Source organism: Tetrao urogallus, assembly GCF_951394365.1.
Source record: "Tetrao urogallus genome assembly, chromosome: 12".
NCBI classification, from domain to species: domain Eukaryota; kingdom Metazoa; phylum Chordata; class Aves; order Galliformes; family Phasianidae; genus Tetrao; species Tetrao urogallus.
In genome coordinates, this window is record NC_136825.1 from 17,191,564 (window position 1) to 17,205,923 (window position 14,360).

Sequence of the window (14,360 nt, forward strand, 5' to 3'; positions counted from 1 at the left end):
TGGGTGTGAAACAAAATACAAATTGGTTTGAATCAGCCTCTGCTGAGTTCTGTTTTGTTTTCCTGAGAAGCCCTGCAATTTCCATGCAATTGCATCTCCGCTGAGACTTTTCTTTGCGAAGCCCTTGATGCTTTTATGCCAGGATCTTTAAAGGGGATCCCAAGGAGCTTGCCAAGTAAGGGTTGAATTCTTGAAGGCTGCGGACTCTGGGTTAACAGTGGGAGCTAACAGAAAGAGGCTTGGCCCATCTTTTGGCATCTCTTGTACGGCTGAAGACGTGAGTTTGGAGAGCAGTCTGTGAGCACACAGACCTTGTGTCCTGGGTACACCCAGCACCATGTAGAGCTGCGGGCAAACTGCGCTCGTGCTGTTGAGCAAATGTGACAGAAGTAATAAAAATGATAAGGAAGCCAAGGAGATGACGAGGGGAAGAGTAAGTATCTGCTCAGGCAGCAGGATCCTATTCCTTCCTCCTTGTTTATCCGAAAGGGCTCAGCTCTTTTGCTGTATTGGTTCATTCCATACTCTGTTCAAAGTGCCAAATATAAGGACGTAGCGACGATCACATCAGCAAAGGCAGAGGGTGACATTCTCCTCATTCTGCCCCATACTGGAGTGGAAAAGGAACCTCCTCCCTTTGCCAACTGTAGTTTGCTCCGTGGCCGAAGGAGCGCTGGGCTCAACCAGCCGCCTGACAGCACAGTGGGAGCTGAGGAGTGTTGATTTGGCAGCCTTGGAGCAAGCAGCTCTGCTGCAACATTCCACCTCCGCTCTGGCTCGCAGAGGGGAGACCTCCCGTCTGCACGGCTCCGTCTGCTGAAGCTGGGGGCGCCGGGGCGCGCAGTGCAACCCCTCGCAACATGGCGGCGGGCGCTGAGGGGGCTCCGGTGCGCGGGAAAGCCGCAGGGCAGCGCATCGCGGCTCGCGCGGCTCCTGGCGTGGAGCCGGGTAGCGCGGCACGAACCACGTGCTTTCCCGGCAAAGCGGTTCTCAGAAACCGCGGTTTCACTTTTGGGTCAGCCGCGGCGGGGCGGCCGTGAGCGCCGCGATGGGGAAGAGCCGGGCCGGACCGACACTGGGGTGAGTGCTGCGGGTGGGCGTCCCGTGCCTCGGGAGGCCGCGGGGTCACTGTCCTCATCCGTCCGTCTGTCCATCCCTCCTGCGCGGGGCTGCGCGCTCTGTGCCCTGAGGGTGGAGGAGCTGCGCTTGGCACCTGGAGAAGGCTTCGGGCTGGTGGTGACTGGGGGCTGGTGGCCATCGCGTCCCCTCACAGCGTATGGCTGAGATCCCATTTGGGGCTGTGCGTTGGGGTGTGTGAGTCCCCCCGTGACTTGCATCCCCTCATCTCACTGAGGTGCTGTGTGTGGCCAGAAAGCAGTGGGGAGGTGGCCGTGGGAGCCCAGCACGGCCCTATGGAGGTCTGGTGACCAACCATCACTTCCTGCTGTCCCACATGGAGGTTTGAAGTGCTGCTGGGCACAGCTTTGCTCTCGAGGCCGAACTTCCTTCCCGTGAGGGAAGCCGCATTGAGGTGGCTCATTGTGAAATTACCCACATCGGTTGCTTCAGCCTGAAGGGAGAAGGCGAATGGCAGATGCTGTGGCTTGCTGTGACCGAGCGAGGTATGAGCCGAGGGGCTTTCGGATACCACTTTGCAGGAGGAGTGTTTGGCCCCTTTGAGCCGCCAGGCTGCCCTTCTGGCCCCACTGACACACCAACAGCATGTAGTGTGGGGATGGAGAGCAGCCCATGGTGGTCAGCTGCCCTATGCCTCCCCAGCTCCCCCATCTGCACTCCAGGCTGCCGTACCCCATCCACCCTTTGTGGGTGTTGCTGGCTCTGGGTTTTGGTTTTACCTTTCTTTTTTTCCAATGCGTGGACTTTGAAGCAGCCAGGTGTGCTGCGTTGCCGAATCTGGATCCTCTCTGCACACACAGTGCAATCTTTCCTCAGCCCGTCCATTCCCACTCTGTTCTCACTTAAATCCCGTTCCTTCTCCAAAGGAAATAACGGTCACTTTTTTCTCGTGGATACAACAGAAATAGTAAACCGATATTTCCCTTTCTCCCAGCGTAATCAGGCTTTTTGCGTCTAAATAACATTTCTATTGCAAGAGCCTGAACCAAACCAAGGAAAGAGGTTATTCTGGTTGAAATTTGCCCTCAGAACCATGGAATTGTTAAGGTTGGAAATGACCTCTGTAGTCGTCTAGTCCAGCCATCCACCTCCCACCCAATTACCCACAAACCCGTTCCTTTGGAGCAGCCCCCAAATGCTTTTTCTCTGTCACCATCTGGCTGTGGATTCCGGGAAAGGATAACTCCCCGGTGTTGTTTTTGTTGGGTGCAGTGGCACATCTGACTTGCTTACTCACAGATGCGTTGACGCTGGGGGAATTCCTGGCTGTTCTAACTTTCATTTTGCATTGTCTTTTGCTCTCTAAAAGTCCCGGAGGGCACCGAACAGAAAGCAGTAAGTCGTAAATTCAGATGTTGTCTCCCTGCTCCCTTGTGCTGTAGCTTCTCCTGCGGCTTTTGCTGCTGCTGCTTCACTTCTGGGTGAGTTGCACACGCTCCAGGAGCACGCAAGGAGGTAGATTTACAACAGATTTGCAAGGGAGCTTCATCCTTCTGTTATATTTGTGGTGGCAAGGAAAGGTGAGCGTGCTGAGCTGGGGGCGTGTGTTTTTGTGCTGTGTTTCTGCATTTGAAAAACAAGGCCTAAAGCTTTGATTCCCCTTTCAGGTTGTTTTGTTTGCACTTTATATAGAGCTCAGAGGCGTTTCACTGCTTCCCATCCTTTCTGTTGGTTGGGCAGGCGTTGTGCTTTCGCTTTCAGTAGACTTTTCAGTGTTGTTTTGTCCCTGAAATGAATCTTATGTTAATTCATATGTCTGTTCTTTGCCTGAATGGCCTTCAGTCATCACTGATGCTGAGGTCTGGTTAGTGTTATTATTTTCAGTATGGTCTTATTAAGTATTTAGCTCTCAACCAGCTGAGGAGTGAAGTCAGAGCACTGCTGTCTGCAGAGCTCTGTGCGGGGAAAGGAAAACACAGATGATGACATTCAGTAGCACTCTGCTTAGGCTGTTGGAATTGAAGTTGGCTGTGCAGGAAACCCTTTTAGTCTGCAGTTTGGTTTGAGTGGCAGCTTATATTTGAACACTGGTTATGTCCAGTTTTCCTGCCATTTCCACCAGGAACCTTTTTGTTCTTGTTAGTATAGTGAGTGCCAAGGCACTGTGGGGGGATTTGTACAGTGGGATTTTATTTCCTTTTTGATGGACCCCAGAGCTGCCTCACTTAGTGTGTAACGCTTCCTGAAAGTATGGTCTGGGCTGGGAACCCGGGTATGGTAGCTCTGCAGGAAAGATTCTGTTGTACGGTACATGGTGGTACTGCAAAATAGACAACCGGTGCCATAGTTTTCACTTGAAGAGTCAAAGATCAGTGACTGCTTGATGGATTCAGCAGCTCCTCCCAACTCAGTGTCAGCTACTGGAACCCCACTTATTATAACCTTTAAAGCCCGACTTGTCAGCCTGTTGTTCACCCACTGTGTTGTGTTTTGCCTAGCTGTATGGTGGACATTTTATCCAGAAGAATAGTGTGAGAAACAGTATGAGGAGCAAATGAGAGAACTATTCAGCCCAACAGGATTCCATCCAATCTATTTCACCTAAGAGGATGCTTCCATTCAACAGTGTTACCAGCTTTTTGTCCTTATGCTGAGCTATACTGGCCTCTGTCCTACCCCCAGTCCTGCTCTCACCTGCATAATTCAGCCCCCCTAGGACACACTGCTGCTGGGTTTAGGGCCATTCCCTCAAGCCCAGCTTTTTGCATGCAGAAGGCAGAGGGTAGAAGGAGAGGATTTGTTGTGGTGAAACACTGCGGTTGAACAGCTATAGATAACCAAAGTCCAATGCTAAACCATGTTGGCAGCTTGAAGCTGGAGCTCTTTCACTTGTTCTGTTTTCCCACACCAAACACACGCAGTCTTGGGCCTGGAGGGATCATCCACTCCAGATACAAGACAGAGAATCAGTGGGGGGTTGTGTTTCTCTGACTTTTTTGTGAGGTTGGTAATGGCAATGGTAGTTAGTACTGGCTTTAGACGTTAGACTAGGGCAGCAAGGTGCTAGGGACAGCCCAGTGGCATGCTCCTAATGCTGCCTCACTTGTGCTAGGGTTTTGCTGTGTTTGGAGGTGTGTGAATGTAATTAATCCCTTTCTTCATCCTTTCCTTGCAGTCAGAGTGGCTGGAACCAGTCAAGTTGAGTGAGATGAGCAGCGCAGGTCAGGCAGTGACACCAGGGAAGCTATGAGTCTCTTGAGATATTCTTGTAAAGCCTGTCTTCTTCATCTGTATCTCACACTAGGCTGAGCCCTGTGTTCTCATCACATCAGTGGCAGATCCTCAGATGTCCAGATTTTGTGGTCACATCTGGTTTGAGCTGGAGATCATCCAGGTAGGGATGATTCCACAGAGATGGAGATGGAATCCATCAAGCAGTCACTGATCTTTGACTCTTCAAGTGAAAACTATGGCACCGGTTGTCTATTGTGCAGTGCCACCATGTACTGTACAACAGAATCTTTCCTGCAGAAGGAGAGCTCCACAGCTGAGCCCAGGATCAAGGACAGAGCTTCTAGATCTGTCACCCATGTAGCTGCCTGTACCTTTTCATGTCTACTCTGCTCTTCATGTCTGCTCTGTTCTTGTTTCTCCTAGGGATCCACACTGAGTGAGGGTGCTACATACAGGCATGCACCATGTGTTGAGGTGCTGCTGCGTGCTGAAACTCTGCCACTGGTGACCACTTCTTTGGCAGGATATGGAGGAAAAAGCAACTTCGTATTTGCATATACTGCTGGATTGCACCTAGAACAACTGAAAGGAGGCTGACTACAGAGCAATGCAGGTAGGAGAACATGCGTGCATGGCTTTGTTGTTGGAGGGAAGTGGAAGAGATTGGTGGTGTTGTACCAAAGCAGAAATGTATTGATCATCCCCACAAAACGAGTAGCAGGAATAGCTTTGTGAGCCCTTGGGGGTGGGAAGTATCTTACTCTTAGAGTCCCAGGCCTCCCTAGAGGAGCTGCTGCATGCAAAAGATGCCTTTGGTATTATATTTGGCAGATGGTCACTGCCTCAATACAGCAGAGGAGCCTGGCTGCATCTGGAGAGCCTGACTCATGTCGTTTGCACTCGTCCATTGCAGCACAACGCAGCAGGCAAACACAGCAGTCCTTGCACCGCCTTGTGTCCGGGCTAGGATTTGCCACAAGGCAGATAAGAAGTGCTGGGTGGACCAGGGGGGTAGAACAAATCCTGCTCAACAGCAGGACTGCGGGGTGAGCATCTCTCGCTTCCATGCCCATCGCTACCCTTTCAGCTTTCATCCCCCCAGCCCACACTCCAGAACGACGATCTCAACCTGGAAGCAGCTGTAGCAAGCATCCGCCCCCAGCTAGTGGAGTTCCTCAGCCACCGTCCCGACTGGCTGCTCGCTGCCTCCCAGCGCTTCCTCCCCATGGCTGTCCTCAGCAGCTGGGCAGGTGTCGCTGACCGCAGAGAAAAAGTCTCTGTGCTCCTCGACCTGCTGGAGAAGGCCGGCCACGCCACCTGGAAACAGTTTGCACAATGCCTGTGCATGGAGTGTGACCTGCCCCTGGAAATGGAGATACTGCTCATGAGTTCTGCAGGAGAAGGTAGGTAGCAGGGGTGGAGCAGCTTCCTCTGACTGCTCTCCTAACACAACCGGTGTCTTGGCCCTCTGAAGGCACTGATGCTGCCAAAGCCCTTAATTATGTACTCAGTCAGTGAGAAGTGACAGTCCACTTCATGCTGCTCAGGCAGCTGCAGGCAAGCCCAAGCCACCTGGTAAATGAGCTACCTTTCCTTCTGGTTCGCCCCTCGCACCATAATCTCTGGAAGAAGAGCAGTCATTTCAAAAATACTTATTGCCAGCAAACAGCAGCACTTCATGTTTTTGAGAAATGCTTTTTCACCACGGCTGGTGTTGGTGGGCACTTTCTCATCTGAATCTGAAAACGAGTGGGTTGCTTACAGCATTGCTAGCATCACCTCGTTTTGAATGCCCCTCTGCAGGCTGGCAGTGGACTGGGCTTTTGCAGATGGGGTGTTTGAGCAGGGGAGAAGTCCATTAGAATGCAATACACGTAATATATTTCTCTTCTTGTCCTTCTGCTGGGTGCTGGTGACCAGCTGGCTGTGATTGCCCTTTCAACAACAATTGGCCTGATGTGAGTTGGAGAATATTTGGATATTTGGCTTAGAAATGGAAATTGAGAGTAAAAAAAAAATAGTTATAAAAGCTAAAACCGATTAAAAATGCATGTTCCCTCTCCAATAAAGCTGAGATGAAATGTTTTGATGTATGTGTAGAAAAAATTAAGAACAATCCTTTTTTTCCACGGATTTTTAACTGCTTGCTTTGGTTTTCCTGATCCAGGAGGAAAAGAACTAGAAAAGTCTTAAAGTACTTGCAGAAAAAGGAAAGCACTTCCCCACATCCCTCATTTTTACTTGGAAGCAACGTCTTTGTAGCTGACGCAGTCCCCTCTAGAGTGTAGCCACTGCACTGTGTACCAGGGTGTAGGCACACACGGGGTGTGCACACTATGAAGACCTACAGTACCAACCCAGCTGTGCTTATACCTTATTGTATTGCTACCTGGGACCTAACTTCTCTGCTAGCATCCTGCATAGCAGGAAGTGATAGATCTCAGCAGTCTGTGTCTGACACCCTGCTTGCAATAACTTGCCATTACTTGCATCAGTCAACGGTTGCAGCCGTTAGTGACCAACTTCAGCAGCTGTTACTTTTGCAGAAGGGAGAGATCAGTCAAGCAGCAGGAAATTGCACTTAGGACTGATATGGCCTTCACCTCAGGACTAAAACTGGAACAGATTTTCGCCTTTTAATGACGTGGAGTATCATGGAAGAAATGGTTTCTTCGGGTTTCAGCGTTGGCTTATGCCGGTTAAACTGCAGTGTTACCCTTTTAGCATCACTGCTCCTGCTTGAAGGTGACTTGGTTTGGTTTTGCTCTAGTGTGATTTTAAGGGCAGCCTGACCCTGTGCATGGCAGGGGCTGTCCCAGTCAGGGCAGAAGATGGCATTGAGGAGGACACTCTTCAGAGTAGCAAAGTGGTCTTTAGCTAGGGAAGATGAACTGTGATTGCCTCAGCTGAAGTGACTCTTGGGAAAACGTGTTTCTGACTGCATGGTGAACCAGACTGGGACCACAGCTTGTGGTGCTTTGCTTTATGTGGCACACAGGGCAAGAGTCAGAGCATTAAAGATCTTGAATGGATTTTGTGGGAGGCTGTGGCACGGCCGCATTTGCAGCCTTGTTCTTCATTGCTTTGTGCTGATGCTAAAGGTAGAAATACCACAGCACTGGCCTGCATTTCCAGCTGGAGATGGCAACGAAGAGAACTTGTGTGTGAAGGCTTCCCATCTGGTTTGGGGAGCCATCCTCTGGGACGTGAGTTTACCTAACTGGTGGTATGCAGACTCCTGCTTGGTACGAGCAGGATCTCCCTCAGAAGTTTAGTGACTGTGGGGCTGCCAGGGAGCTCCTGCATCTCCAGCTGCCTCCTTCACTGCACAGCATTGTGCTGCCATGCAGTGAGTCAGAGGAGGTCCTTGCTTGGGCTGAGTTTCATCGCAGAAACAGCTCCTGTGCAGAAGCAGGAAGAACGGAGCTTCTTTTTGGCTGCGTTGTGGTTTTAGATTAGCCAAAGCTGCTCATGCTCTGACTTTGCGTATGTCGTACTGAACAGCTGTTTCACACCTTGAAAGCAGAGGTTAATTGTTAATTTGAGCAAGCTGAGAGGAGATCAGATGGGGTACCAGAAACCTGGCTGTGTTGCATCAGCCCTTACACAGAGCCTTGTTAGTACGTCGCTGTCTGTGTTGTGAGCTACCTCCTCTTTCATTTTATCTGATCAGTTTTCAAGAGCAGAATGATGGCAGTAACTCTAATTTCCCATTCAACTCCTTTAGGTAACTCGACTCAGAAGCAAGAAGTGCACACAGATACGAGTGACCAGTCCTCTGTGCCAAGAGGTAAGGCTGAAACAGACCCATGATGCTCTCAATGGTCTTGGAATGTGTGTGTTCTGCTTGTGGGCTGGACAAGACTACAAATGTCCCACATGCTGGCTACAGCACTGGCAAAGTGATCGTCACGCATTGTAACTTCAGGTTTGTTTTTTCTGGTGGTGCTTTCCAGATAAACATCTCCTGTTTCGTTTTCTTTCCCTGCATTTCAGAATAGCCTTTTTGGCCCTGGCTCTGATGAGGAACCCACTCAGTTTCTCTTTCCAGGGAATCTCCCATCCACTGTGTGAAACCCCCACTTTTTACAGCTATGCTATGGTTGGCTCACTGAGAAGTGGAGGAAGTTGGTTTGGCTTTTAAAGAATTATCAGACAGACTAACCTGGAGTCAGTCCAACAGAAATCATTCTAGGATGCGGGAATCTGAGCTTAAAATAATGCATGGTAATAAGTCTAGGACTATTTTCAGGGATGAACTTAGGACTGTGGACTTCCAGCTATGCAGACTGTAAAATGAGGGATCCCTCCTCTTCCCCTGGAGCTCTGCAATGCCATCATTGGACGTGGCATCGTTGGAAAATGCTGTTGGTTTGGGGCACCACTCAGCACTGTCCCTGGACTCTCACATTACAGCTGCTGGAGGAACTGGAGGCTGCTAAAATCTGAATTGCCTCCTCAGTCTCCAGGTTTTCAGCCTCCAGAAATGAAAGAGCAGCCCAGGCCCTCCCAGTGTGAGGAATCCCACAGCAGAAGGATACACAGAAGATGTGATTCTGACATCCAGTTTGCTGAGTGTTTGAGTGTTTGCAGCAAAAGGAATCAATCCAGGTCATCTGCCGATTCCTGTTCATGCTGAAAGCAGCCATCAGTTTGCTGTGTCATTCTGAGATGTGTGAGGGAGGAAAACGAAGCAGTAGGAAATGAGGCCTTGCATTCTGCAGGCTGCAGCACAGAGGAGTTCCTGAGCCATCAGCCTGGCAGTGCAGAGAGCAAAGTGGAAACCTTGGGTCCTCTAGAGGTGCTTGATATTGCTGTCAGGGTGCTGGATTGCCCATTGGTAAAACACTGGCAGCAGCAGGATCTTCTTGCAGAGCTGCCTGTGTTCCTTGCTGAGGTTTGCTCAGTGTCTTGTAACTTTTATGTTTGCAAGCAGGCTTTTAACACTGCACTCCTTGAGCAGCAAACACATCTTAATCATTGGTGTTTTCTGTTCCTGCTCTCTTCCAGGTCCATCACGCGGGCTTATCCTGCTTTGGGTGGACTTGAATCCTGAGGAGGAGTGGAGAATATTTCAAAGAAACTGGGCTGTGGGCTTTGCTACAGCGGGTAGCTGGGATGTGTGCTCTCTGTATGTGGCATAATCTCTTGTCTCAAGTTTGGCACTCTTCTTCCATACGCTCAGAACCACTTCCTCCATGCCCCACGCACCTCTCCAGTGCTTGTTCAACTACACTGTATGCAGACCTATCCACTTTTGTCCCTTACCTTTAACTATACATTGAACATATACATATATTCCTTTAACTGTACATTGAACATATACATATATTCCTTTCCCTTTTCCTTTTTGACATTCCAGCAGCTGTGGTGCCAGTGGGGTCACTTCCTAGGATGCTTTTTAGTGGTTGCTTTTTGGCTGAGGTTTTGGCATTGCTCAGCAAACAAGGGACAGAGCAAAAGAATCATTTACTGAACTTAACACTTTAATCATTTACTAAACTTAATGCATTAAACATCACCCTTCAAAGCATGTGCCTTTTACAGTTCATGTTGTTTCCTGCAGAGAGTTTCAAAGCAGGTTGTACCATTTCTGATCTCCCAGCTGTCGGAGGCTGGAAATGATCAACACTTGGTCATTGCTGTCATGTTCCAATATCAGATAGATGTTGATTTCTTGTGTCTGGTCATGTGTCCCTCAGAGAGATAGAAGGACCTGCTCAAGTTTTCTTCAAAAACACTCAAGGAGGTTGAATAAGAAAGTAGCACGTTACGCTGCAGCAGGCACAGCTGGTGTTATAAACCTGTATGAACTGAATAAACCAAAGTGCTGGAAGCCTGGAAAGCAATGGAGCTCAGGAGGCTCCATTAAGCATTAAGCAGCCTGGACGCCAAGGGCAATCCTGGGAGCTGCAGAGTGTTGGGGCCTTAAGCACCAGCCCAAGCTGACTGTCTGAGTGACAGAATCATAGGGGTGGGAAGGGACCTCTGGGGATCATCAATTCCAACCTCCCTGCCAAGGCAGGTTCCTTAAAGCAGGTTACACAAGAAGGTGTCCAGATACTTGGAATGTCTCCAGAGAAGGAGACTTCTCTTCCATGGCCTTTTGGTGAAGACCGAGTATAGAATCTGTACTTATCAGTTTAACTTTCAGTAGTTGGATGCATGTCTGCATTTACTTCAGCAACTGCAAAAACCGTTGTGTAAGCTCAGCTTGAATTTCCAAATAGTTTTCTCTCCCTGATTTTGCTCCTTTTTTCAGTTCCCTGGGTGCTTTGCTGAAGAGCCTTGCCCAGCTCTCTGTAAGCTGACATTCCAACTGCTGTTCTGATGTGTGTCTGCCTTTCCCTTTCAGGGTTGACGCGCCGCCGCCGTAGCAGCAGCCCCATCAGTGATAAGGATGCTAAACAGCAACGCCTGGGTATGTTGATATGCAGAAGCAGAGCAGTGATGGGTTTCCCTCTGAGGAAAGGACATGTTTAAAACTTCCTTGCATAAGTACTCAGCAAACAAACCAACTTCCTGCATTGAAGGAAACTTCTGCTTTATGGCTGCAGAAATTCTTACGCAACAGGTTCTGAAATGTATCAGCAGTGGGACCTGGCTCGGGATGCAGATGGCATGTAAAGACTTGTAAAGCATTCAGCTGTTCATCTGCTTTGTATTTATTTGTTGGGTTTTTTCTTTCTAAACCAAATTGGGAGATATGGTGATGATTTAAAACCTTCTAAAGGCTCCACACATTAAAAACGTGTATGGTTTCAGCTCACTCTAAAATAGAATGGTAACTGAATGGATGAGCGATGACAAAATCAAGTCACAGTAAATCCAAGAAAGGCTCAGTGGTCTGAGCAGGCCTGAGGGCTGTGTAACACTGGTGCAAAAGGGGAAAAAAGCGTTTTATTTCTGTGTGTTGATGATGTGCATCTCTAGCTGTGTGAAGCAGCTTCTGATCAGGGCCGGGGTTTCTCCGGGAGCAGCAGTGTCTCTGCTGTGTTCCAGTTCAGAGCTAACTTTGCACCCTCAACTCACTGCTTTCTCAGATTCAGCTGAAAAGTATCGCCGTCTTCTCGTTGACTCCGTCTGCAAGAGATACGGAAGCAGGAGAGCAGCAGGAGCAGCAGCACAAGAGCCGGCGCAGCCGCTGGCTTTCAGCCAAGCCTTTGTCAACCTGGTTCTTCGGCAGAGCAAAGCCTCCCGACTGAAAGAGAGGGCAGATAAACCCCGAGAGGACGTGCCCAGTGCCCCCGAGCCAGAAGAATGTGTGGATACAGCCGTGAGGGTGTCAGATCTGTTTGGTAGCGTGGTCCGATCGGGTGCAACGAAGGTGATTTTTTTGTTTGGTAAACCAGGTACAGGCAAGACCGTGCTGATGCACAGGATTTGTCAGAAGTGGGCAGAAGGTGTCTTGCATCAGTTTCTCTTCACTTTCCTGTTTGAGTTCCGGCAGTTGAATTTACTAAAAAGAAAACTGACTCTGAAGGAGCTTTTGTTTGACCTGTTTCTTCAGCCTGAAGACAGCTCTGATGCAGTGTTCCAGCACCTCCTGGAAAACGCCCAGCGTATACTGATCATCTTCGATGGGCTGGATGAGTTTGCGGGTAACATGGACGTGTCATCATCTTCTAAAGCAAGCTTGAATCGTAGCTCCAGTATGTCCATATCTGAACTCTTTGCAGAGCTTTGTCATGGGAACCTCCTGCCTGGTTGCACGGTGTTGGTCACCAGTCGCCCTAAGAGACTCCCCGACTTCTTGATAAACACAGTAGATTTGTTGGCAGAAGTTTGGGGGTTTGATCACGAGAAGGTTGAGGAATACGTCAGCCACTATTTTCGTCATCATTCATTCAGAGAGCAAGCCATCGCTCACCTGAAGAACAACACCAAGCTCCTCAGCATGTGCCAGATCCCTGCTCTGTGTTACGTCGTCTGCATCTGTTTGGAGTATTGGCTCCTTAAACATCAGACGAGCGTGGAACTTCCTCAGACCATGACACAGTTTTATATCAAAATGCTTCTCATCTTCATAAACAAACAGCAGGGAGAGCATGCGGGTGATGAGGAGGCTCAGCTGAACAGTAACAAGAAGGCCATTTTGGGTCTGTGTGATCTTGCACTGAAAGGCCTGGAAGCTAAGAAGCTCGTGTTTTACGTTGGAGATATTCCAGAGCACGTGAAAGAGTTTGCTTCCTTGCACGGTCTGCTGACTGTCTTTGAGGTGAAGACGAACAGCACTCGCCCCGAGACCGGCTATGCCTTTGTGCACTTGAGCCTGCAGGAGTTTTTCGCAGCCCTGTGTCTCATGATAAGCAAGAATGTGGACAAGAGCCACCTGAAGAGGAAGTTATCTCTGAAGTCCAAGTGGACGTTAAGGAATGAGGCAAAGACTGAGTTCATGGAGAGCTTTCACATCTTCCTCTCAGGCTTGTCATCTAAAGAGTGTAGAACGTTTCTCATGTTGCTAGCTGAACAAAGCGAAGCTTGGGTGCAGGATAAGCAAGATGTCATCCTTCAGTCCCTCAAGAAACTGGCAGCCACTCAGCTGACCGGGCCCAAAGTCATCGAGCTCTGCCATTGCACGTTTGAAACGCAGGGCCTTGAAGTGGCCCAGCACATTGGGAGCCTGCTGAACTTCAAGTATGAGTTTAAAAACTTCAGACTGACACCTCTGGACATGTCGGCTTTGGTTTTTGTCATCAATTCGGGCCAGGATGTGACTCGTTTGGATTTTGCAGGGTGCCCCTTAGACACAGGCTGTTTGGAGATGCTGGCCAGCTGTAGGAATGTGGAGCATCTGAGGTAAACGTGCGGTGTGCTGGGGGCTGGCAGGGCAAACCTAGCATTTCTGTTGTAAAGGGGAGAGAAAGAGGATGTGAGAAAACAGCAATTTTGACACCAGAGAAACCTAGTAAATAATGTATTTCATAGAATCATAGAACAGCCTGGGTTGAAAAGGCCCACAGTGCTCATCCAGTTCCAACCCCAGACCAGGCTGCCCAGGCCCTGGCCTTGAATGCCTCCAGGGATGGAGCATCCACAACCTCCTTGGGCAACCTGTTCCAGTGCCTCACCACCCTCTGTATTTATGAGTGGCTGGAAGATATTAAGGTGATACATCCATTCTGGCTGGTTTTTTATTTTTTTGTTTGGACTAAAGCAGTGAAAGCAACAAGGTAGTTAGCCTGAGAGATGAGGGGAGAATGAAAAGTGCTTCTTGGCATTAAAAGGCAAAATGAATCTTGGTGAGCAAATGAAAAAATGATGATGAAGTCACCATAAAGCAGGTGAACAGGAGATCACAACTGCAATCCAAGGTGCCCTCCCTATCAGTACTTTGCTGTAATGCTGGAGGGACTTTCCAAGCAGGATCTCTTGGGATTTTTCTATAGAAGTCTCTTCTATGTAATCCCCCCCATAAAGGAGGTACTTTGCCTTCAGACCTCGTGTCTTTTATATTCTGGAAAATGTTGGTTGCTTTGCCACTCAAACTAACAGCACCTGGACTGGAGTCATCCTGCTTGCGACTTGGTAGGTGCCACTGTACCAAAAGGCAAAAGACCAAAAGACAAAAGCTTTCTGTCCTTTCAGTGCATGCAGTTAATGTGCAAGTTTAATGGTTTTTTAAAAACCAGATTCCACCAAAAAAGAAAATGACACAGCCCCTGTTATAAAATCAATTCAACACATATGTTTTTTGTTACATTTTAACCTGCTGTGTGGGCTACTTTCTTTGTTGTATTTAATTATTTTCCCTTTTCTTTATGTTCTAGCTTTCGGAGTAGGAGGTTTGGTGATGACTTTGCTGCTGCACTTTCAAAGAGCTTAGGAGGAATGGGGAGCCTGAAGAAACTAGAGTAAGTCTGCTTGCAAGGTCTGAGCCTCCTCTGCTGTGCCTCGCAGGTTAATCCCTCACTCACTCAGGGCTGATCATACAGAGCCATGCAGAGCAGCACAAACATCTGTGGCTCTTGTTTTCTACCACCACCTCCTATCAGGAGAAGTTTTGCTCTGCCCTGGTTAAAGAGCAGCAGAAAGTTGGTTGCAGGTCG

General features: G+C 48.9%; 1 protein-coding gene across 1 annotated transcript in view; it reads left to right on the forward strand.

Moving 5' to 3' along the window:
• Positions 1-860: 860 nt before the first annotated feature.
• Positions 861-14,360, forward strand: part of NLRC5 (NLR family CARD domain containing 5) — a gene marked incomplete at both ends in the record, with an annotated part of 35,076 nt that continues 21,576 nt past the window's right edge. Inside the window, 8 exons of the mRNA XM_079541331.1 lie at positions 861-948; positions 2,447-2,472; positions 4,382-4,471; positions 5,414-5,714; positions 8,039-8,101; positions 10,667-10,732; positions 11,355-13,110; positions 14,082-14,165. Of these exons, the coding sequence (XP_079397457.1) occupies positions 861-948; positions 2,447-2,472; positions 4,382-4,471; positions 5,414-5,714; positions 8,039-8,101; positions 10,667-10,732; positions 11,355-13,110; positions 14,082-14,165 (2,474 nt within the window). The remainder of the gene's footprint in view (positions 949-2,446; positions 2,473-4,381; positions 4,472-5,413; positions 5,715-8,038; positions 8,102-10,666; positions 10,733-11,354; positions 13,111-14,081; positions 14,166-14,360) is intronic.